This window comes from Crocodylus siamensis, chromosome 4 (assembly GCF_052110815.1).
Source record: "Crocodylus siamensis isolate JL-2025a chromosome 4, ASM5211081v1, whole genome shotgun sequence".
Taxonomy (NCBI): Eukaryota; Metazoa; Chordata; order Crocodylia; family Crocodylidae; genus Crocodylus; species Crocodylus siamensis.
This window is the reverse complement of record NC_143398.1, coordinates 139874414-139899190: the sequence shown is the minus strand read 5'-3', so window position 1 is coordinate 139899190 and position 24777 is coordinate 139874414. Positions and strand designations below refer to the sequence as shown.

Genomic DNA, 24777 nt, shown 5'->3' with positions numbered 1-24777 from the left:
ATTTCAGGAGACTATTTGATGCAGTTCCAGGAGCCATTCTTAGCTGCGGACAAAGTGAGTTGTTGCAGGATGGAGACCCAAACACATGGAGCACCAATAGGCTTCACTGTCAGGTGGGTAGCAGACTCAAAGCAGGTTTTCACAGGGCAGCCGGCTGGGTCCAACACCAGTTGATGCTGTTCTGAAAGATTCAGAGGACAGAAATCAGACGTATAAATGGTATGGGTCCAAGAGGATCTGCTGATATTTTGGAAGATGGAGTCATCATGCAGTTGTGAAGCACATGAGAGAAAGCCTCCTATCGTTGAAGTTGTTAAAGAAACTGGCATAGAGTGGTTCACTGGGGAGGAATAACCAAATGCACACGCATAGAACAAAGGAGTAGACAACCTCACCACAGAGGAGGAGCTGTAGGGTATAATGGATGACAAACAATGGTCATCCTTGTGATGGTACTGCTGAGAGTAGCACATGCCACAATGAGTCACATTGATACAAGTTTATCATGTAAAATAAGCAGGGTATTTTTCCCAGTGGTCTTAGCACTAGTCAGACTTCAGAGTCCTCTATCCACTGTATGGCAGCAGTAGGCCAAAACAACCCCAAAATGACATGGATTGAGGATTCAACAGAAAAATCCAGAAGACGTGGCAGAGGGGAGATGCTATATACATTTGTGGATGAAAGGATGGTACGAACAGGACAGGCATCCATTATTACATCACAGGGTAAAGATACAGCTGGGTTTAAGTTACAGAAAATCTAAGTTAGACATTAGGTGCACAAATTAATTCCATCCATTTAGGAATAAAGCAAGCTGCCCAGAATGGCTGTGGTGTGTCCTTCCCAGGAGGCCGTGAAGGGAGGGACCATACATCTGTCATCAGTGGTGTGTTAGCATAAGGAAATTAAGCCTATCTGGATGCAGGAGGAAAGACTGAGTGATGCAGCAGTGCTGATCTGGGCACCAAAATTCGTGCGGCATCTAGCTGAATGGCTGGAGCTCCGCGAGAGGTGGTGGCTGCCCAAATTCAGGGGTTGGAACTCAAGAGTGCAAAGGCAAGATGTGTTGATGAGAGACGAGGAGTGTCCAGTTCCAAGATCTAGTTGTGAGAGGTGCTAAGCATGTGAGTTCATACACTGCAGACTCCAGTAGCCAAAGATGTCCTGGGCAGGCCTGGGCTATACACTCATTGCTCCTGAGGTCTTGCAGCTCATGGTTTCCCAGCAGTTCCCTTACTTTGAATGAAAACACTGAAAATGGAGTGATTGCCATTTAAACTGCTTCCAGTAAAATCCTTCCCTCCTGACACAAAGCAGAGCAAGGTAATGAGATCCAGCTTTGTGAAGAGCAGAAGGGTAGGACACCTCCCATGAAGCAGAGCAGACGGTACCTGGGCAGATCCATGGCCCAAAGGGAGAAGAACCATTTAAAGCAATCTTCAGAGGCTTTAGGACAAGCCACCATCCAGCACCATGTCCACAGAACAGTCGCTCACAGTGACCTTTCCCATTGTCTTTAATAAGGGTGCATGGGAAAGGCGGCATGGGATTCAGTGCAGAAGCAAGAGGCAGAGAGAACGGGGCAGGTAGAAAAACGAGAACAGATGTCTGCTCAGCAATGGAGACAAGCAGAAAGGTCCTCTGGAAGGAGAAAGAACTCCCCATAGAAAGGGGCAGCTCCACTTGACAACAGCACTCTAGTCCCATGCAGCTCCTAACCACTCCTCCCACCTGATAGTGGCCTCTGCAGGGTACAGGTGTGTCAGCTGCACCCCCAGCTTCTCATGTCTCTGGTACAGTTACAAGCTTTCTCCCCACGAATGTGGGAAACTCAACCTCTCACTGCCCAGGCTCCTCGGAGTCAGGTAAGAAAGGCAGCTCTTGGCTGAGTGCTTTCAGTCGCAGGACACCTTCATCCAGGTCGATGCAGCACTGTGGGGGGCAAACAAAAGCTAATTAGCTTGTCTGCACAGCAGGAGCTACACGACTTCCAGTTCAGGACAGTCTGCCAGGAGCAGCACCATATGGTTCAGGGGGCTACTGCCAGGGAAAGTAAGTTTGCTGTGTAGATGTGGCCTTTGCCCTCCCACACCCCCCAGCCACTGCTCCCTCCTTCCTTCCTTCCCCTTCCCTGCACACCTCTCTTTGCTTCTCTTTCTGCCTCTTCCCAGGCCCATTTTCCCCCCACTCCCAGATGATCCCCTTAAACAGGTAACATAAGGGAAGAGGAACAGAGGTGGGAAAGTAGAGGAAGGTGTGATGGGCTTACCCACAACTAGCTCCCTCACTAAACCATCACCTCCAGGGAGAGAGATACAAGGAGTGCAAGCTCAACTACAGAGCTTTTTCCAGTCTAGTTCTAAAGTGATCAGGAAAGGGGAAGGATGCCCATGAGGCTTGTACCAGTGAGAAGCATGCTGAAGTCAGAAACCAAGGCACCTCCTGGCATCTTGGCAGGCCCAGCTGTCAGCATCACTGACATTTCCAGCAGCCCCAGCTCAATGCCCCCTGGGGATGTCGTTGGGTCCATATTACATTCAGAAGTGGGGAGAGGGAAGCTTGCTCCTTACCTTCAGAGACAGCAGGGTCTGGAGGCCCAATGAAAACTCCAGCATTTCATCATCTAGGGAAATAGATGAAGCTGATCAGACTCAGGCCTGTGCATCCTCTGTCTGCCATCCTGGGGAAATGTCTCCTTGAGTGACCACTCCATAACTGATGGCTGGGAGTTGGTGCAAGTCAATGGGTCCTACATGTACTAGACCAGCCAGTTAGACCCAGCAGGGAGGGTGACTATTCTCAGACACCTCAGCATTGCCTTTCCTACAGCTGCTGCCCAGAGGGGCTAAATGATAGCTTTGTACACTTACACCAACATCTTCCAGAGAGATCAGAGTGGCAATCCCACCCTCCCACATTCAGGAGGACCAGAACCATGCATGAGGAGACAACAAGAAGGGAAAGGGAGAAGAAAGAAAACAGACTAGGCTGAAGCAGGGAAAGGGAGAGAAGCCATCCATAAGAAATCAGGAAAGAGGGAGAAATTGTCCACAGTGAGTGATCCTGTGAGGAAAACAGAGGAAGAGCCTAGAAAGGAAAGAGACCAGGAGGGTATCCATAGGGCTGAGGACAAGGATACAGAGGGAGGCCACAGCAGAAACCATAAGACAACAAGGAACAGGAGGAAGAAAGAACAACCAATCCATTGTTTTCACTGTATTCAGAGATTAATATAATGACAAATAAAGCAAACTCCTTGCTGCCCGTCAGGCGCTGGAGAATTCCTATCTGATGGGTTCTATTTCCTACAGCTGCCTCCCACCCACATTCTGCTTCTGGTCGCTGCTAGAAGCCATCTGTCTTGCACCAGTGGGCAAAGGCACACAAGCCTGGTTCATGGAAAGCTGATACCCTGGTGTGCACCAGTCTGACACACTCCATCAGCTGTGGGCAGCCATATACAGTGAATTATACAAGGAACCAGAAAAACTGTTCATTCTAGCCGTTTTTTCAAGAGAGCCAGTTTTAGGAGACAGAGAGAAATGTCCCGTGCTGTACACCTGCGACCCGAGGGCATCTCATCTCCACCATCAGGATGACCAGTGCCTTTGACTCTTTCTGGAGGAGGACGCAGTGGCTTTTCTACATCCATCACCCTTAGCAACATCTGAGCCTGTGAGGCTGCACCTCGGCCCAGTCCCTTCTACCGCCCTGCCTACCCCCACTCTGAGATGATCCCCTTAAACAGGCAGCATAAGGGAAGAGGAACAGAGGTGGGAAAGTAGAGGAAGGTGTGATGGGCTCACCCACAACTAGCGCGGAGCACGCCACCATCTCCTGGCCAAACTGCACCTCCATGTGCTCCACCCGGCTGACAACACAGGGGACAGGCAGCGAAAAGTCCCTACAGCCAATGTTGGACACTTCCTCCAGCCTGTGAGACACAAGGGATGTAACTGTCTGAAATGAGGGAACAGGAAGAACTAGGGGAGCTCTTGTTAGCTAACAGCATGTTCATGGTCCCTCCAACAACTGGCTGCAAGGCAGGGAACCTCATTCATACAACAGAACCAGACTGCCCTGCCACCCCTACCCCAAAACCCACATGCACTTTGGTTTGAGTTCCCCTGAGTTGGTCATGTTAGGATATGCAGAACATATAGCCAAATTTTCAGTGCCCCTCAGCTATATCATGGGCTCCCCCCCAGCTCAGATAGTACCTTTCCCTCCATCCCTGCTTTACAAAGATACTTACCCCAGCTGTCTCAAACAGCTCCTGGAGATGAGGTTCTGTTGGCAGCCAGTGTTAACAGCAGCTCTCAATACCTGACCTTCGCACTGGAAGGAAAACAAGGGCAAGTTAATTAGTGTGGGCTACAACCCGACATGCACACACACGCTGCCAGATTCCTTGGTGAGAGCATGGACCATGCTTGTGACAGAAGAGCATCAAAAGGTTTGGGGGTCTGAGAAGCACAGAGAATGCAGGTGTCCCATCTGAGACCATGGAGGCTTTGACACAACCCTGCAAACCCCTGCTGCAATCTTCCTGTCTCTTTTTAAAGGAGCCCAAGTGTAGTGGGGCTGGACCTGACAACCTTGCAAGATCCCTTCCAGCCCCTAACATCTATGAATTTATGAACCTGCTACCCCTACCTATCCTGACATCTCTATGGAAAAGCAAGGGGTCTCTTTCTCTCTCAGCATGGCATCTCACTGTATTTCACTCTCTCTTCCTCCTGCCCCTTTATGGCATTTTCTCTGGCCACTGTGAGATCTCAGGCCTCAACTAACTAGTCTTATCTGGCATTCTCCTTCCACTACATGACTCTTGCATGCTTGGTTCACTCTTCTCCCCTCAGCCCCAGTCCCTGTGACCTCTGGGGTAGGAGTGAAGGGAGACGGCATGGCTGCCCGTGGGGCTGACACTCCCCTTTCCCTCCCCTCAGTACTGTGACGGACCACAGGGGAGCAGTTAACATCTGCTGTCTGCTCCCTCTACATGGCAGTCCAGTGTGACAGAAGGCCAGTGGCATTAGGAGCAATAGCTGCTTTCTGTTATTTGAAGACGACTGTTGCAGGGCACTAAGGTACCTGCTCCTCTTAAAGCAGAGATTGCCGGGGGAGAGAGCACAAAGAGCCAGATAAGAACCCAGGTGCAGGTTGCCATGACAACCGATTAACTAGCTAATTGGCCACACCTGCACCTGGTCAGCTGGCCAGAGGAGGCAAGGCCTTAGGCCCATATAAACCCCAAGGCTGGGACTAGGGAGTTGGTTTTCTACCAGCAGCTGAAAGAGAAGGAGTCTTCAGGAAGAAAGGGTCTAGAGATATAGCTGGCAGATATGGGCTCCTGGTGTGCCCTTTGTTCTAAGGGTAGCATAAGGTATCCTTGCCTGCCAGGCACTGAGCCTCTGAGGGGGCATTTACTCTTAAAGGGGCAGAGCATGATGCGGGTCTTGTGTTATGTTACCACCCAGGGACTCATGGGGGTTGGCTGTTGTTTGCTTGCTGTCTGATAACACTGGTGGTTTGGGTGAGGCTATTTGGGGAAGGAGGAGGCCTCACTGGGGCCCACTACAGTGTGGGGACCCTAGTGCCAGCATAGGTGCAGTATTTGGGGTGCACAAGCCCAGGTGCCAGTGCGATGTCCTCTCTGGGCCCTCTGCAGCCCTGTCCCTACAAGTGGGCCAGCTCACAGCAAAGCCTAGACAAGATGATATCTGTACCATCTGTGAGGCTTGGGGTGGCTGGAGCAATGCATAAAGCCTATAAGGCTGAGAGACTCGGGAACTGCCTACAGTGAAGTGGGATGCCAAGGGGCCTATGAACAACAGGGTTCAATACAATTTAGCCAGACTGTGCCCAAACCTAAAGATTGAGGGCAGCCTCCCTATATTAATCACACCCGCCACATCTTGTTGGTGAAATAGAGGGTGTTTGTAGGGCAGGACTAGCCCAGTTAAGGAGCCTAGGGGTAACACTGCCACCCCTAGGGTTCCTACACTGCTACAATGACTATAAAACCCTGGGACTGCCAGGCACTCTGTAGATCAGCAGGAACTGCATGCACTATATGTGGGGTGGCAAAGGCAGATTCGCTCCTATCAAGCCCACCTGTCTCACCCCAGGCCCTGACTGCACTGTACTAATTTTAAGTAAGCCAAGTGATGGAGTCTCCCCCAGGGCTAGTCTGGAGGAAAATCTTCCCATCTTGCAGCTGAGTATGTTGCCAAATACTTGGCCTACAACTTCTTTCCTTTCTTTCACTGTAGGAGCTAGTGCTTTGCCAGATGGATGCTGTAACAAATCTCTTCCTGAGCTTTCCCAGAAGGAGAGGTGGCTCTATAGCATCTCCAGTGCAAGACTGACTCAACCACGTACTCTAACCCACTTCCTCATTTCCAAACCAAATCTTTTTGACTTGGTTATATGGATTCATCATCTCGGAGCATTATATCCAGCAGGAAATTCCATACTTAAAACAGACTATTTGTGCATCATGGAAAAGAGAGAGACTGTGTTGGCCAGCTGGGAGGTGATGGCAGAAAAGGCATGCTTCACACCATCAAGACTGGCAGCATTAGCAATGACATCAGAAAATGCATGTGAAGGAAACACCAGGACCACCAACCTTGGAAGTCATATAGTCCAGAGGGTTCACCATTCTGAAATTTTTTTAAATCCAGCAAGTTCCCAGAATAACTGTTTGCTGCATACCTCCAAAAGCCTTGAGGCTGAAGAATACTTTAACCTCTATAAAATCTGCCAAGGTCTAAACACTAGACATGTTGTGATACTCGGGGCTATTAGTTTGAGAAGAACAGGGTTTTAAAGTGAGCAGCCTAGTTTGTGAACAGAGACAGGGAAGATCAGCTCTCCACAGTCTAGACTTAAGTTGTTTTGCATCTCCTTTTTGATGCAGAAGGACATGTGAGGGATTATGTCCAGACCACATTTCAAGAGGAGCTGTCCTACTATTTCTTCCACATACAAATCATTTGGAAACTTGGCACATGCAGAATTCTTCACGTGGGCATAGATTTGTACATTTTACAGAGTAAAACTTATTATTTTATGCTTTATTTAAAAAATGGCCAAACAGGCTTTCTTATCCTCTGTGTAAAACGCCCAGTTTGGGGCACACAAAATGTGGAATGCTCAGATCTAGGTGGAGAGCTTGGAGGGTCATTGTCAGGGCCTCTGATCAATAGTGCCTGGCTGGACTGAGCACTTGAGCCATCACACCTGCCTGTGATCTCTGGCTGATTTGAGACTGTCCTCACTTTCTGAGGAGGTGAGGAACTAGACTGGCTGACTGCTGAAAGTGTTGCTTACCCCTCTTAAGCATATATGCAGCATCAGGCTGCTGACACACCTTGACACAATCTATCTTCTGGAAAGACTCACACCCTCTGCTGCTTCTGATTTATCCTGGTTCCTGACTTGGATTAAGCTTGTCTTGAATCTGACCTTGCATCTTCCCTGACACTAGGCACTGACTCTGACCCTTGGCTTCTGATCTTGGCTCACTTCTGGGATTTTGCCACTTGGTTCCTGTGTTCTCAACCCCACAACATAGACCCTCACCTGACTCTCTGGTAATCTGTGCTGCAGTCTTGCTGACCCCTTAGCTGCACCTGGCAGCAGGGCCAGCTATTTGCATCCTGGCTGCACCCTCACAGTCACATAATTGTTAGCAATCTCTCAATTTGAGGATGATCTCATTGGTAGGTCTTTAACATGATTGAAAAGTCCAATCCCTGAGCCAGAGATCTGTCCATAAGTTGCAGGTCCTTCCACAGGGGAGAGCAGTCTGTAGGCTGAGATTCCTATCCTTTTCCTTCCTCTGCTCTCTTCTCTGCTTCAAGGGCAAAATGCTTAACCTCAAAGTGGGTTGCTACTTGGCTGAGGTTGTAGCACTATTGGAGTCATTTAGCAGCCAGCTCCCCCCCAGCTCTTGATGTCAGCATCTGTTTTCTTAAGGTATGCTTTCAATGCATCTTTGTAGCATCTGCATTCAATGTCTGGTCGAAGCGAAGTTGGTGCTTGAGGATCACCGGCCCAGTGCTAGTAACACTGGGTTCAGCAAGGAAGCTGGCATTTTTGCAGCAACCTTCCCATCTGATACAAAGGATTTTCCAGAGACTTTGTTAGTGATTTCCTCTCCAGGCTCTTAAGATGACAACAATAGGTCACCCACTTCTCACATCTGTAGAGGAGAGTGGGGATGATGGCTGCATTGTAGACCTGAATCTTGATGTCTTTCTGGAGATCACCATCAATAAACGCACACCAAAGCAATTTCCTGAAGCAGTCCTCCTGAAGGAGGAGCTTGCACTCCAGATCCTGTGCTGGATCTCCTCATCAGTGTTCGCTCTCTGAGAGAGGTGGCTACTGAGGTATGGGAAGTACTCGGCTACCTCCAGGATCCTTCCCTTAATGATAATTTGAGGAGGAGGGTCATATATTCATGGCCTGGAGAAGACTGATTATACCATGTTGAGACAAGCCCAAAATTCAGTAGGCTTCTGCAAAGAGATCTAGCATGCTTTGAAGATTTTCCTTGGTGGTGCAATCCTCAGAGTACTGAAGGTCAAGGATGGTTGTTTTGCATACTTTGGTCCTTGAGCAAAAACATCCCAGACTGAAAAGCCCTCCATCCTCCTTCTGAGCTTTGGCTTTTGAGGCGCTTATATGTCTCCTTCTACTGAGATGGTGTCATCTTACCAAACAGAATAAGCCCTTCTCTTCCCATAAGGAGGGCTTGCATCTCAGCATCATTCTCATTGAACCAGTCTTGATGCTGATGGGTGGCCTAGCCAGTAGTTTCAGCACAGGCCGTATGGGCAGTGGTTTTAAACTCCTTCCAGAGTTCCTTCGTGTTGCCTGTTACAACAATTGTTTATCTTCTTATGTTGTTGACTGCAAAAGATGTTTTCAACTGCGAAGAGTGAGCCTGCTGATGTGGCTTTCCTGCTCGGAGCAGATACTGTCAGAAATCTCAGGCAGCTGGACAGAGAGTGACTGCAAATCCTGTCCAGTGCTGGACCCTGGTCCTGGCCACAGGTGACTACCTGGTGAAGGGACTCCAGATCCTCGACCACCTAGGCAACAGCAATCATCATTTGCTGGAATTCACCATCCAGCTCAGGGTGTCAGGGGCCTGCAGCAAGGCAGTAGTAACCTTAGATTTTAAGAGGGTCAGCTTCAATGAGCTGAAGCAATTAGTGGGGGAGGCACTAGGGTCCTGGAGAGTAGAGGAACTGGGTGCCCAAGATAAGTGGTTGTTCCTTTTAAAGAGATGATACTTGGAGCCCAAGGGGTGACGATCCCAATAAGAAGCAAAGGGAGCAAGAGTGCCCAAAAGCCCCCCTGGCTCACCAAGGGCACTCGTGAATGCCTGATTGCCAAAAAGGAGGTATACACTTGGTGGAAGGGAGGGGCTGTCACCAAAGAGGAGTATACCTCCACTGCTTGGGGCTGTTAGGAAAGCTAAGACTGATGCGGAACTAGGGTTAGGATCAAGGATAACAAAGTCCTTTCCTTTAAATACGTAAGGAGCATGAAGAAGGCCCTGGGTGATATGGGGCCCCTGCAGGATATGCTTGGCAATCTGGTGGATGCACCAGAGGAGAAAGCAGACCTCTTTAACAATTTCTTTGCCTCCCCTTCCTTGTGGCAGGGACCAGAACTCCCCTACCGAGATTCAGGATGGACTCTAGAGAAACTCTGCCAAGCCTAGGTTCAGGGAGGACTGAGTTGGGGAACTTCTGGAGGGGCTGGATGTGTTCAAATCAGCAGGCTCAGATGCTCTCCACGCCAGGGTGTTGAGTGAATTGGCAGGGGTTATACTGGAGCCCCAGCACGGTTTTATGAGCACTTGTGCTCTGGCCAGGTGCCGGATGACTGGAAGAGGGCCAGTGTCCTCCCCATTTTTAAGAGGGAGGACCCGGGCAACTATAAGCCCATTAGTCTTACTTCAATCCTGGGGAAGGTCTTTGAGAAGATTATCAAGGAGCACATCTGGGGTGGGCCAGCAGCAGGGATGATGCTTAAGGGCAACCAGCATGGTTTCATTAGGGGCAGGTCCTGTCAGACCAACCTGATTGCCTTCTATGATCAGGTCACAAAATCACTGGACGCAGGTGTCATGGTGGATGTAGTCTTTCTGGACTTCAGGAAGGCCTTTGACATCATCTCCCACCCCATTCTCATTAAAAAGCTAGGTGACTGTGGCATTGATGCCTACACAGTCAGACAGATTGCAAATTGGCTGAGGGGTTGTATTCAGAGTGGTGGTGGATGGGTCATTTTCAGCCTGGAAGGAAGTGGGCCATGGGGTCCCCCAGGGCTTGGTCCTTGGGCCTACACTGTTCAATTTCTTTATTAGTGACTTGGATGATGGGGTCAAAAGCAGCCTGTTCAAACTTGCAGATGACACCAAGATTTGGGGTGAGGTGAGCATGCTAGAAGGGAAGGACAGACTACAGAAGGACCTGGACAGGTTACAGGGGTGGATGACTTAATAGGGTGGGATTCAATACTGACAAGTGCAGGGTGCTGCACTTGAGCAGTAGGAACCAGCAGCACACTTAAGCTGGGAAACTCCTTCCTCGAGAGCGCAGTGGCATAATGAGATCTTGGAGTCATTACTGACTCCAAGATGAACCCGGGCCAACAATGCGAGAACACTGTCAGTAGGGCTAACTGGACCTTGTTGTACATCCACAGATGCATCACAAGCAGGGCCAAGGAGGTGATCCTCCCCCTCTATGCGACACTGGTCAGGCCACAGTTGGAGTACTGTGTCCAGTTCTGGGCGCCACGCTTCAGGAGGGATGTGGACAACATTGAGAGGGTCCAGAGGAGGGCCACTCGCATGATCCAGGGACAGCAGGGCAGGCCCTATGAGGAGAGGCTACGGGACTTTAACCTGTTCAGCCTTTTCAAGAGAAGGCTGAGGGGGGGACATGGTGGCTGTCTATAAACTCACTAGGGAGGGACCAGTGGGGTTTGGGAGAGACCTTGTTCCCCTGAGCACCTGCTGGAGTAACAAGGAATAATGGCCATGAGTTGCTTGAGATTAGGTTTAGACTAGTCATTAGAAGGCACTACTTCACTGTCAGGGTGGCTGGGATCTGGAAGCAACTTCCAAGGGAAGTGGTGATGGCTCCTATCCTGGGAGTCTTTAAGAGGAGGCTTGATGTTTACCTGGCTGGGGTCATTTGAGCCCAGTTTTCTCTCCTGCCCAGGGTAGGGGGTCAGACTAGAAGATCTACAAGGTCCCTGCCAACCCTACACCTATGAATCTATGAAATGAGGAAGGGCCCAGCATCTGCAAATTGCTATGAAGTCATCCTCCAAACTGAAATGGACCAGAACCAGCAAACCAAATTTCAACCAGTCTCTCTTTCTCTGTGTTTTGAGAAGCTTGAAAGGGAAAAGAGAAGGACTCTTCCAAGAAGCATCACTTACAAAGAACCATATGTTCTAAATCCTGTCGGTTTTGGCCAGCCAGCCAGGCAGCTGTAACACAAAGTCAGCCCAGAAAAAGCTGCCTCAGTCTGTAGGATCCATCAGCATCCATTTCTAAGTGAACAACAACCCAGCCTCATTACAGATATAATATCCTTTCACTGTGCAGATACCAATCATGTGACTGACTTTCCAAAATGCTTTGCAAAGCTGCAGACTGCGAACAATGAGGATAAAAAAAAGGGCATGCAGATAAAGTCTTGTGTAAAGATTTAGCATAAATCAAATAAACAGGAGCAGAATCACTCTGCAGCAGAAATACCACCCCCTGGCCACTCTCTGTGATCTCATGCCAACCAAAGCCCTGAGCGCAACTTAACTGCAAATTGCATGAGAAGAAAAATGAAGGGAGAGCAAGGTTCCCTACGTACTAATTATCAATGACTGTCTACATTCAGCCCTGTTTCCTAGGGAGAGGCAAGGACTGTAAAGTGCCATTATATGGCAACCTATGTCACCATCTTACAATATCCAGCATGCTGGTTTGGAGCAGCTTTATGAAGAGGAAATATTTTCACTCTGAGAGATACTGACAGGGAAGAGACTTTACTAAGGACATGTATGTTCAGTGTCTCTTAAGAACTGCATCACAGCTAGCAGCAAGCATTTCTCTGGCCTTCCAACACAGTTGCAACAAGCTTTGACAGATGAAGATGTTTTTATTCCTGAAAAGTTGCAGGAGCTAGAAAAAAGTGCATGTTTTTGCCTCTGGTTTGTAACAGTAAAATATAATCCCCAACAACTGGTTTCAGTTCACTATTAATCTTCCCAGAGGCAGCTGGAAATGGGAAGGGTAAGTAACATATAAGAAAGCTGTAGTGGGAAAGATGTGACAGGTGAAGAACAGTGCTGGAAGGGAGGAAGAGAAAAGGTAATGTTTCAAGGGGAAAAAAGGATATGGTACTTGGCAAAGGGCTGGGTCTGTCTCCTGAGGAGACTTTGGGCTTGCTGAAGTGGTACAGGACTTTAGGAGGAAACGGGTTTAAAAGACTTTGGCAGTTGATGATGCTTATGCACCTTTTTTGAAGATTGTCCTCTGCATCCCTTTGACTTGTGTTCCTATGTGCTCTTTCGGTGGTGGCTGACTCGTGATAACCTATTAGGCAAAGTGTTCCTGTCTTTTTTTTTTTTTTTTAAGGTGGGAATAGGAGATATGATAACCTTTATTGCTCAAAGCTGCTGCTGTGAAGTGGCTGCAGTATCTGGGACTTCTAGAAAAACTCATATATTGTGATTTGTTACAGATTAGACTGGTTTTAGTGTGGCTTGGTTCCACCTTGGCTTAACAGATGTCTCCAGATTTTAGCCATGTTGGTCTACAGGCAAAAAAAAATGCATAACTTTTGGCAGAGGTAATATTATTTATTAGACCAACTAAATAGTTGCCAAAAAGAAAATTATTTTGGAAGCTTTTTGGGCTCACACCCTTCCTCAGCCAAAGAAGAATGCACGCATTGTAACATTTCTCCCAGGTAGAAATGAAACTTCATATTGTACAGGAGAATAAAAAAAGTTATAGGTTCCCCTGGGTAGATAAAATCACTTTATGGCAATTAGGCTCAAATAAAAGTTCAAGCGGTCCACAAGTAGGTGGGCGTTGCATATTTATTTTAAAAAAATGGCTGGGGGGCAGGTATAGATCTGCTTCTCTCAGTTTAGAGGGGAAGAGAGACCCCACAGAGAAAGGACTGCTGCCTAAATGAAAAGGCTACTCCAGAGAAGAGGCGAAAAGTAATACACAGCAGCACGTGGGCTTTGGGTAGGAAATTCCCTGGTTGTGGCCAAAGAAGAAACTGATTAGAGGATTTAGTAGTATCCTGTTCATCAAACCATTTCTTTTGATGGTTCCTGTTACTGGTGGGTCATACAACAACATAAGCTGCAGCTTGCACAGGGGCAAAAGGTTGCAAAAGTAGTCCTACTGGTAGCCTTTCTAGTACAGTTACATAATCCAGTGTAGCTGAGGCCCAAGAATCTGTAATAATGGTGATGTCCATTTTTTTTCCTAGTTATGTAACTTGCTTGGTTCCAACCTTTTGCAGGAAAAAACCCTGCATCCTAATTGGATATACATTTATATATTTTAGTCTGGCCTTAATTTTAGGGCACTAGAGAATTTGGAGACTATTTAGTGACATTTGGCTGAAAATGGGCTTCAGCTACTGGACCCACTTCTGTTAAGCATCGATAATCACTATATTACCAGGTACATAGTACTTAAATATAAAGGGCTTGCTGGACACGTGCACCTTTAGGACTTGTTGCGGTGTTTCTGATGGTTGCCAAGTGTACTATTGTCAAGGTGACCTACTTATCTCTGAAATTACTTGCAAAGAAAGACCTTACTAAGTGAGGCTAAGTATGCTGCCTCACTGTGACAACTGAAGTAATAATTCAGCGTGAAACAGGCCTTTTTCCGTTTGGGTTTTTGGGGGGGGTTTAGGATGTATTTTGTCCTCTGAAAAAATTGCACGATGATCTGGTTAGTTGCAAGTCACTGAGGTGGCACAGGTTGGGAGGGGGAGAAATTGTTGCTCACACATATGTGGATGCTGCCCTAAGTTCTGGGAGCACCTAATATTGCAAGATAATATATCACCAGGAAAATGAGACACTAATGAATGATGATGTAAACTGCTTTGCTCTTCCAAAGCAAATGCCCAGGCAGACGACAGGGAGAGACTAGTCACAAAAAGCCAGTACACAGAAAGGCTTGAACCCAAATATTAGAAAATGGTGACACAAGAAAGGCTGTTCTGTTTGGCTGTGGAATAAACCCACTTGTTCCACTCTTCCTTCTACCCTCCCCAAATACAATAATAGATGTGAGAGTCTTACTTAAAGAGACATTGAAACAAACACAATTTCACCGTTCAAGACTGAGAGCAGCATGTGTTTGCCTAAAAAAATAAGAGTGAGAGTAAAACGGTACGGGTATCCTGCAAGGCTGCAAAAGGCCTACAGAGGCTTCATTGACTAAAGTAGTGCACACTTACAAGTTCAACAGAAGTTAACAAGCCAGAGGTCAGGGCCTCAGAACATGAGCTCCCAAGACCAGAGTATCTGTAACCAGAGTCAGCTTGCTAAGAGTTCAGCATTCCCCAGAAGACCTGGTGCTTGCTCAAGTGTCAAAGGGAAGTTTTAACTCCTTTTCGAAATCCAGTTCTGGTTGCAGGTCCCAAGTAACTGAAAATTGGGCCCTTCAAAATCTGGCTCTAAACAGTCAGACTTTAGGCCACTGTCAAACTGCAGGTCAGCTAAAACCTACTTCCGACTGCTTTTACAAAGCTAACTGCCAGACTGAAAAATTTTGGAGCAGGGGCTGTTTCTTTATGCTATAATATGAATACAGCTAATACTTGTGCTATGCTGGAAGTCAGACAGGCTGATCATAATGGCTGCTTCTGGTCTTATGATCTTTTATAAAAATAACTGAGCTTGATAGTGTGGGTAAGTGCTTTGCTGAACAAGGGTGCATATCCCTTCTTAAAGCCCAGGAGAGCCTCATTAAATATAGCCTTGGGCATGCTTTATAACACTCGATCTTTCTTGCCTTCAAGATACACAGGAGATTCCCAAGTGGCCACACAAACAGCTTTCTAATCCAACTCTAAGTGGATGAGGCAAGGAATTTGTCTGTAACAAAACAGATGTTATCTGCCCACTCTAATGTGTCCACCCTAATGGAGGCAGAACCAGGAACAGGCTATACCTGCGTCTGGCAACTAGAGCTGAGGAAAGCAGTGAGTTCACTGATCTTCTCTGTTCAGCCTTCAAGTGTTGTTAATCAAGGCTTGTGGGTTCCCTCAAATAAAGAAACAGTTTGACCACTCACTGATAGCAGGCAACAATAAAAGAGAGGGGAGGCCCCTGCTCCCCAAAAGAAACCAAAATAGTGTTGATTCTTACTAACTGTGAATTATAAAGTCAGGCTACAACCTATACCCCTGAAACATGGAAGATAACAAAAGAATCTTGTCTGCCTAGAGTCAAGCAGAAGCACGAGAAGGAAAATAAATGAGAGACAGCAACAAAGAGGAGTTCAGATCTGGTCCAAGGCCCACACTGGATACAGGCTTGTCCCTGGGACTGACCTGAACTAGCAACAACTATACAACACATGTAGAAAAAGCAGGGAGGGAATGGCAGGAGAGAACACGAGTAACAGCTCTTGTCCAGAGCTGAGTGAGCTGGGCAACAGACAAGTACTCAAGACAAGTCTGCAAGTACCATCCTGCATCCACCCTTGGGAGAAGAGAACGTGGGACTGAGCTAGTATTCTTCCTCCATAACATTAGCACCCTGCAGTCGCAGCTAGACCTTACCTTGCAGTGTACAAGCAGGACTGTTGGCTCTTTCCTCCTGTCCTCCCCTTTCTTTTCTGCCTTGTCTGTTGCCAGCGGGGACTGCACCCAGGTGGTGTGTTCCCTGATTTCACCCCGCAGCCTGTTCAAATTCCCTTCCAGGAGGCGCCGCTGTATCACACTGTGTGGCTGCTGGTCTCCACCACAAAGAGAGGAAGAGAGGATCTCAGAAAATGTTGACCCAAAATGTTGAGACTTTATTGCCACTCTTCAGACATGGCCTACCTTTCTGCTTTTGGGGAGACACAGGGCTTGAAAGCCTTCCTCAGGCCTTCCCCATCTATACCCACTTCTTCCCCAGCTATACCCACTTCTTCCTTCCAGCACCATCTCCCTGTGGTTCAGTTCCACTGTCAACACGAGGGAGAGCAGTCCCTGCTTGAATGTTAAATGTAACGGATTGTCTGCCTGTGCCCTGTCCTCCCTCAGGTGGCCTTGTCTCTGCAGAGACATTCTGCAATACGATGGCTAGAAGAGACAACAGTGTCTGATTCACAGTTTCCCTGTACATACCCTCCTGTCCCCTCGGTCAGTCAGACACAGGATTGTGCCCACTTGTTCTTGCATGGATCCCCTAGCATGAAGCTTCGGGCATTCTTGCAATACTGTGCAAAGGGGAACATGTGCATTGCTGGTAAAGCAGCACACAGGCTGCAATAGGATAGAATAGTGAACCTGGAGGGGAATATGGACCCCCCTCCCCACAGTTCACTATTAAGTTTTTAATGTGTTTCACTTGGTACCCAGCAAAAGACTGCTTGCTGCTACTACTCCTCCAAGAGCTGTCTTGTTATTGCTGCTCTGAAACCAAGCCAGTTGCAGCACATTCATCCTTAATTCTTCCTCACAAAGCAAGGACTTCTTCCTCTGCTTCTGGGTGGGGGCAGGTGGGAGTAAGACAGACCTGCCTGTCCTGTAGCACTTAACCCTGATGCAGGAGAAGACTGCTGCTGCCTGCAGGAAACTTGTTCTGCTACCAAGGGAATGGGAAGGTCCCATACCAAAGGAATATGAAGAAGGTCCTTCCCCAGCTGTTTCCCAGCCCCTGTGGAAGTGAGAGGAGGGAAGGAGACAAAAAATCAGCCCTGTGTGTCTGGTTGTGCCTGGTCCCCATACGCTGGTCACTACAGAGCTTGTGGCTCAGAGCTGATAATTGTGATCTCCATAATAGCTGCCTTGAGAGGGAAAGGCTGTTAGATCCAACCAGCCAATGTGAGCTGTATTGCCTTCCTGAAGTGCCCAACTCCCTGAGGGGGCATGGTTTGAGCCTGGGGGCTTCTTGCATCTGGGGCAAAAAGATCCTGTAAGTCCATTTACCTAAAGGAACAAGACATGGTAGTTCCTACACAGAGGTTATATCCTGTATGTTTGTCTTATACTTCATCTTGTAAAAAAGACTTCGTAAGCCTTCCACTTTTCATGTTGCCTTCAGGTTCCTAGGTTGTTTTTTTTCCCCCCTCCTGATTCTAGCTGGGAACATGCTTCCTGTTCCCAGCCCAGGGCAAGCCACTTAATCCCATGGTACCTCTGGCTGTTCAGCTGTGGCATAATTTTGTGAAGTGCTTTGGGATGGAAGATGCCGTATAAGTTCAAAGAATTAAAGTAATAACTTCCTTCTCTCCTCCCCATGCCAGTTTAAAGCCCAGAGGATACTTTATTTAGGGAAAGTATTTTTATTCCCTAAATACTTTGAACTCAATGCCATTGAGGCTGCCAGCTAAGATCTGGGCCATGGGAAAATGGCAGGGGGCCAAAAATAATAGGTCTCCTCCCTTTTCCTTCTGCTCCTAGCATGCAGGGGGCTTTAACTTCTCTTATGGAGACCTTTCCTACAGAAAGAGACAGTTACCACCAGCTGCCTTCTCACTGAGGGCCTAAGCTCTGAGGTGGAGAGCTCAGCTTTAATATGGACATATTCCTTGAGAGCAGAAAACATCTTTCTCCCTGTCTCTTGGGTTGCAAGGAGATGGCAATGAGGTAGCCCATGCAATGCAGCAGGTGCTGAGATGGGAACTCAGAGAGATGTGGTGAGCACAGTGAGGGAAGGAAAAAGTCCCAGTCACAGAAATTTCCTGAGCCTGGGGAGGCCAGAGCAGGTTCCCTCTGGAAGCAATCAGAGCTGCTCCTGACCACCCAGTGGAGGTTGAAATGAGTGAAATCTCTCTTTTCTTTTCCTTATCCCACTAGCTCCCAGGCTTACAAATCTGAGATCTTGCAATGTGGCCTCAAGTACTAAAACCACTCCATTTCTTAGTGACTGTAAAAAAAAAAAAAAAAAAAAGGCGTGCCCAACTCTCATGACTTACCCTACAAAGCAAAGACAATTCACCTGACATTAGAAAAGGAAATCCTCAGGATTGGTAAACTAATCTCAGGATTTGGGAGCCCCTGACTCATGACTTTTAGGGCTGGCATTGCAGTGACCCCTAGTATTATACACAGGGAGATGCGTCTTGGGGTGCAGGCAAACTAGCAACCCAGTGTGCACTCAGTAGGCCAGCAGGACCTCTCAGACTCACCAGGGGAAGATCTGCCCCTGCAAGACTCCTTGAGTTGCAATTTTGCTTTCAGTCTTTCTCTGGCTGATTGTCTGATCTCTGTGATTCAGGAGAGATCTAGACTAAAGGAATTTGAGAGAGACAGTGCACTGCATCTAGCTAGAATGTAGATAAAAGAACAGATTCTTTCCTGAAAAATATTTAGGACACATTCCTGCTGCTTTTGTTAAATGGATGTGATGTGGAAGGAGCTCTGCTGTGCCTGGCTGCCCTTTACAGAAGGCAGGCAGGCTGGCAGATGGACTACTACATGGTCTGGATGGTTCAGATTTGGGGGACTTGGGATTCCTGCCTCTGTCACCAGCTGGTTAAATATCCTCATGCCAGTCCCTTCACTTTTCTCTGCTACACTTTCCCACACCTGTAAAATGGGAGCAATGACCCAAATCTGCTGAGGAAAAGTGCTGTCAAAGAGCTAGGGTTGCTTTACTTGCTTATGCTACTGTGACAACCTACTAAGCTCAATGTACAGTGCCAGCTTGCAGCCAGGAAACACATATTGAGTACAAGGAGTCACTGTATGTATTATGTTACTCCTGGAAATCTAAAGGCCTCTCTGTGTGGAGAAGTTGGGACACAGGGAACTGAGGTATGACTCCGTAGCACGCTAACCACTCTGTACTGAGTCCTCATATAGATGTGATTAGCCCATGAAGTGAAGTGGAATATGCTATCTCACCCTTAGCACATGTTAGGAGTGTACAAACAGGAGTTAGCACTCAGTGCATGAGTGCGTGAATTCATATTATACTGCTAGTCTCATGCAGGCAAGCCATAAGGATGGTTCTCCTCTCACTCCAGCATAGATCAGGAGTACCTCCAGTGAAGTTTATACAATTTCACCAGCAAGAAACAAGAACCAGTGAGGGGAGAAGTAGACCCCATGGCTGACTGAAAGAAGAGGAGCCATGACAGTGTTCATGAACAAAGTGAGCTCACCTCTGGAGATGCTAATGAGGATTGCATTATACACTACATATTTGCACAGCAGCTGACTGTGAGAACCTCCAGGAATCCAGCAGTTTTATTAAGGGACAGAAATTGCACATAAACTGGTATAAGTGATCAGAAACCAGTTCAGATCTGTAACACAACAGAAGTTCAGTGCACATAAACTGCTTTCAAAATGTCCAAAACTAGCTTAAAATAAACCTGTATGGATGTGGTATCAGACTTAAAATTGATTTAAGTTAAATTGGTTTATTGAACTTCTGTCCTAGATCCCCTCAAGATTCAAGTTAACTCACAGCCTCCCAGAATCCCAAGATGCTTTGTATCTTCTATCACAAAACAGGTGGGCTAACCTTGCCCAAGCTGTCTGCTTCAGTCAAAAAAGGAGGCGTGCTCTAATGTCCCCTGGCTTCTGGCCTGGGCCACTGCAGGCACGTGGCTGCATTTCTGGAATCAAAAGTGAATGTTCACTTGCTTATCAGTTCAATCTACAGAGTTTAGACTAACCTGTGAAGATTGAACCAATTCAGCCTCAGGCTTTTTGACTGTCTATATTTAAGTGTCATACAAACACAAAGGTTAAGTACAGACAATCAAAAAGTCCAAGGCTGAATCAATTTCAGTCTTTGCAGGTTAGTCTAAACTTCAGAGATTAAACTGAGAAACAACTTGAAAGACATTCACTTTTGATTTAGGAAATGCAGCCACATACCTGCAGTAGCTCAGGCCAGAAGCTGGGGAGCACTAAAGAACAGCTCTCTGGCACATAGCCAGCATGGGCTGTGTGTTCACTCCCTCTTCCTGCTGCTCCCGAGGTCTCTGGGATTTGCAGTCCAGAATCATACCAGCAGGACTCTTCAGGGTTGCTCATTACTTCCTCTTCCTGCTTTCAGGTGTCTCTGGGATTTGTAGTCTGCAGTTGCAGACAGTTTTTAGCAGGGCAGGGCAGCTCTGTACTAGGGGGAAGGGAAGTTTAACCCTCCACCCTGGCCTCAGATCTCAGCCAGGGTTTGCCTGGAGGGGGGCAGTCCTTGCCTTCCCTCCCAACCCTTCTCTGCTGGACCAGACAGCCCAGCCCAGCCCAGGGCTGGAAAGTGCACTGGAATGCTGAGGGACTTTGATTGAACTTGAACCAGGAAATGGTATAGGACAGAAATGTCATAAACTGCTTTGACCCAAATCAGTTAAGTCTGATACTACATTCAACCAGGTTTATCTTAAACCAGTTTCAGCCATTTTGAAACTGGTTTATGTGCACTGAACTAGTTTTAAACTAGTTTCTGATGACTTAAACCAATTTATGTGTAACTTCTGTCCCTAAACACTTCCTGCCAGGAAACTTGTTAGGCTTTACACCATTAAGTTGTTAATTAAGTTGTTTTTTAAAAATATTCAGTCATTCATCTTGGGATGTTAAACAGTAACACATGACTTAAGTGGCTGATCAGGGCCAGGGCATAAACAATTAACAACCAGGAAAAAAAGCCCTTATGTTGTTTGCTCACACTAGGCAGTTCTAGCACCTGTTTAAATAACCAAACAGACTGAGCCTCTTAACCAAACAGACTGAGTCTCTTAACTAGGCCAGTTTCCATATTTGAGGCTCCAACTACAGCTTTAAGTTAACTATAAATTTCACAGGGTATGGCCTAACACTTCCAATATGGTTGCACAGTGCTCAGGACAGTACATGCAGAGGCCTGGGGTGGTACCTTGATAATTTAGAATGCCGTAAAATGTGGTGTGGGAGAGGGCTAAATGCATGGGGTAGGGAGGAAGGACCAAGATGCATTTTCTGTAGTTTCTACCTGTGACTGGCTAAACAGCAGTACAAATGGGTTTGAGGGCAAGCCCTACTGTGAGTAGAAGGAACACAGGGCCTACAAGGAAGGAGGAGGTAAAGAGGCCCGTTGTGTTAAAAAATGCTGATCCCCAGTCACCATATGCTGCTACCTGGGGTGGGATCTCTGGGGTGGGGGGGGTGTTGTTTTAATTGGTCCCATTAACCTGCTGCTTTATAAGGCAGGGGTGTCAGACCCCACTGTTTCTGGGTCATATCTGTGCCTCCCTCCAACAGAGCGTAGTGTAGTGGAGTCACTGGTTAAAGACACAGCGGGGCAGAAATTAATGGTCCCAGCTGAGCCTGAGCAGCAAGTGTGTGGTATGCCATGGTCTGAGGCTGCAAGGCCATGTATCCAGGGCTGAAATGGACTCCAAAAGCCAAGCCCATCTCTGCCCAGCGGTGGAATTTCAGCTGCTGAGAGCCAAATGCAGGTCTGGGGCATTTTGTTTAAATGCATCTATGGAGACAGCATTCAGGGGTGCCCAGCAGGGTTTCCAACACTGGCAGCTATGGCTGAAGCAGAGCGCATGCCGAGGTGGGAAGGGGCAAATGCATACACCATGGACAGATGCATTCACCACTGGCCCAGCCTGTTCTAGGAGTGTCCAGGGATGGACCCAGAACAGAAACATTGATGAATCTAAGGTGGGGACAGCACAGAGACCCAAGGGTTTCAGAAATCAGCAAAACAATTAATCTCTCTCCAGTCCAGTATGTCCAGGGACCTATTTCTCCCAGTCCCCAAAGTGAAAGCACACCAGACCCCCACGCCCCTCCACTCCCCCTTCTCTTAGCACAACAAGGACTAAAATGTAGCAGGAAACATGGGGGGGGGGGGTTGTTCCTGGAGATGTATATCCTGTCTTTGACATAGTGCCCTGTGCTGGCCAGAAGGTGCTGTCACCAGCTGGGGGCCATCACTATCCACAGCAGCCTACTTCAGGGCCTCCCATTTCTTGTGGCAACTCCATTTGCTTTTTGTGGGAACCCTTCTCTGTTTGTCAATGTGGCCTGGACCCTGCAAGGGAGAGGTGCTGGAAGCAAAGCCAGGAAAATGGGATGGCAGCCCCATATCCTGTCTCCCTCAAGTGAGGGACCAGTTGTGCAACTGGAAGGGGAAACTACAAGGAGGATCTCCTGGGAACTTGCTCCCTGCCCCGGTCATGCACCCCAAAGGGAAACCATCCATGTCTGGCCCCCAGCTCACCCCTGTCTGGAGTGAATCCTCCCAACACACACTCCATGCTCTTGCCCCAGGGTCTTGCTCCTGCTTATCTTCCACAAAGTGGTGGCTGGGGCGGGGGGGCTGCCAGCTGTGGCCTGGAACATGCAAAGTCAAGGATGTGCCAACCCCCTTGTGGGGTACAGAAAGGTGAAGAGATAGAACACAAGGCCCCAAAGACTTTAGGACTGCTGTCCCCTCTGCTGATAAGAGAGGCTGCTTTCCTGTGAGATCATGTGGGAATGAGCTCCCAGTCCTGTGTAAGTGCATGCAAACACATGTGTAAAACTTATACTGAATCCAGGCAAGCTGATGTCTGCTCATACTATGTGGGCTGGGAGCTGGACCCCGGGGGAACTTCGCATGCTCTACTTCTTCCTGGCTTTGTGGGTGGATGGGTAGGAAGCAGGAAACCAGAAGCAAGAGCATCTCCTCCATCACCCTTCACCCATCCTGGCCCCATAGTGACACTGACGATCAACCTGTCCTGCCTGGACCTGTGTCTCTTCCCAAGCCTGGGAGGTTCCCTGGGATCACGAGGAGAAGGGTGCCATCCAAGCTGGGGCCCCTGGGACTCACCAGGTCCTTGGACGTTCCAAGGCGGTTCAAGCCGTCCAGGGGCAGCAGGTCAGCAGAGTCCTTGTGCACAAACTGGGTGGCCTGTTTCAGGCGTCTCTTCTGTTGCAGGACGGCTTTGTCCCGCAGCTCTGCTTCACATTGCCTCCCCTCCAAATCTGGAGCACCTTCACTCGGCTTTTCTTCCCCATCTTCTGGCCCTGCTTGTGGAGTGGAAGCCTTCCTCATGCTCATGATGAAGATCCCAGCTGGGGCAGGTCCTCTTAGTACACCAGTCTTCCTGGGCTGGCCTGTCTGCTCTCCTCTGAGTCACTCAGGTGTTGCCTGCCTGTGACTGCTTTCCCTCTCCCTTCTCTCTGCCTTAGTTTATAACTCACCCATCACGGTAGTATCCAAGTGCCCCTTTCACACTTCTCCCCACTCCCACCCCACCCTGGCTTTCTTCCAGTCACCAGCTCCCTTCCTCCCTCTCTTCTCCTGCCCTGACTGCAGCTCTGCTTTCTCCAGCCAACGGGTCCCTGCTGGAGCAGAAAAAGCCCCACGTCAGAAGCCAATTTCCATAAATTACAGCAGAGAGGATGAGATGCTTCAGCTAGAAAAATCCAGCAGCTGAAGGACAGCCCCGCTGCTGGGGGTCGAATTTGCCTTCCTCTGGCTCCGTGTGTGTGTGTGTACATGCACTGCTCTGTTCCCCTCCTGATATGCTGAAGAGACAGTAAATCTTTCTGTGGCAGGCTGTGCAGTTCAGTGTCTCCGCCGGGGTTTTTGACGCATCTCAGTAAGTCTGTAAATACAAGAGAGCACATACTTTGCTCTAGGAGATGATGCAGAGGCTCAGTAAATGGGGGGGCAAGAGGGAGCTTTAGCCTCACAGCTTCTGACAGCCATGCCCAGTCTCATTCATTTGAACTGTCACCCATTTGGGACAGCCTGTGCCCGAGGGTCATACTGTGCAATTTAAATGAGATGCAGAGGTCTGATCTTTTACTGATGGAAATGTATTGGTGCCATTTCTTCTCTCATTTACATCCCAGTAAATCAGGAGTAGCTTGACTGAACTGACTGCAGTCTCACAGTCGTAAAATCAGCATGGGTTCAGATTCTGTCCTGAACAGAAAACAGTGGAGCTTTTAAATCTCATGCATTGACATTGCTGCAGTGTGAAGGCTGGCCTTCTGTGCCTGGGGGAGGGGGAGCGCTGCTGGAAATTATTCTGTGTTTCTAATTTTTCTTCTCAGAAGGATGGCACAGCCCAGATAGGACAGTAATCATAATATTATGGAATAGTAGGGCTGGAAGGGACCTCAGGAGGTCATCTAATCCAACTCCTTGCTCAAAACAGCATCATCTCTATCTAAACCATCTTATTCTTAGAAATGCATGAACAACCCACTCACACAACTACCAGGCACTATGCCCTGAAACCCCAACAATACCCTAACCTGCCACAGGTAAAGCAGGGGGACACTGTTTATGTCCTGCCACTTATGAATGACGCATGCCCCCAGTGGCTGGGGGGGCCTGGCTGCACTGGCAGCAGCAGGAGCATGGCGGCAGTACACATGGCGCTCCCACAGATGCCCCACTGGTCGCCAACCAGGGGTTGACGACCACCAGCAAGCTCCACTGGCAGTGTCGATGACAGCCAGCAGCGATCACAGACTGCCCACAGCTGCTGCCAGCGGTGTCTGCAGTGGGTGGTGAGCAGCGACCTCCCACAGG

At 48.2% G+C, this 24777-nt stretch overlaps 2 protein-coding genes across 5 annotated transcripts in view; one reads left to right on the top strand and one right to left on the bottom strand.

Moving 5' to 3' along the window:
- The window catches only part of ITFG2 (integrin alpha FG-GAP repeat containing 2), a 37202-nt gene extending 21311 nt beyond the window's left edge, over positions 1–15891 (top strand). For 3 of the 4 annotated variants that reach the window (XR_016441922.1, XR_016441923.1, XR_016441921.1), the window contains one exon: positions 6279–15891. The gene's annotated coding sequence lies outside the window, so the exon portion shown is untranslated. Of the gene's footprint in view, positions 1–7; positions 114–6278 lie in introns of those variants that run through there. The other variant, XR_016441926.1, reaches the window with a different exon arrangement.
- NRIP2 (nuclear receptor interacting protein 2) lies at positions 103–23800 on the bottom strand. Its single transcript, XM_090043939.1, has 4 exons — positions 23059–23800; positions 15867–16037; positions 4259–4341; positions 103–3937 (listed from the first exon to the last, which is right to left on the bottom strand). Exons 1-4 carry the CDS (start codon positions 23287–23289, stop codon positions 3661–3663), a joined length of 762 nt encoding a protein of 253 aa, XP_089900065.1. The 5' UTR covers positions 23290–23800; the 3' UTR covers positions 103–3660.
- Between the last annotated feature and the right edge of the window lie 977 nt (positions 23801–24777).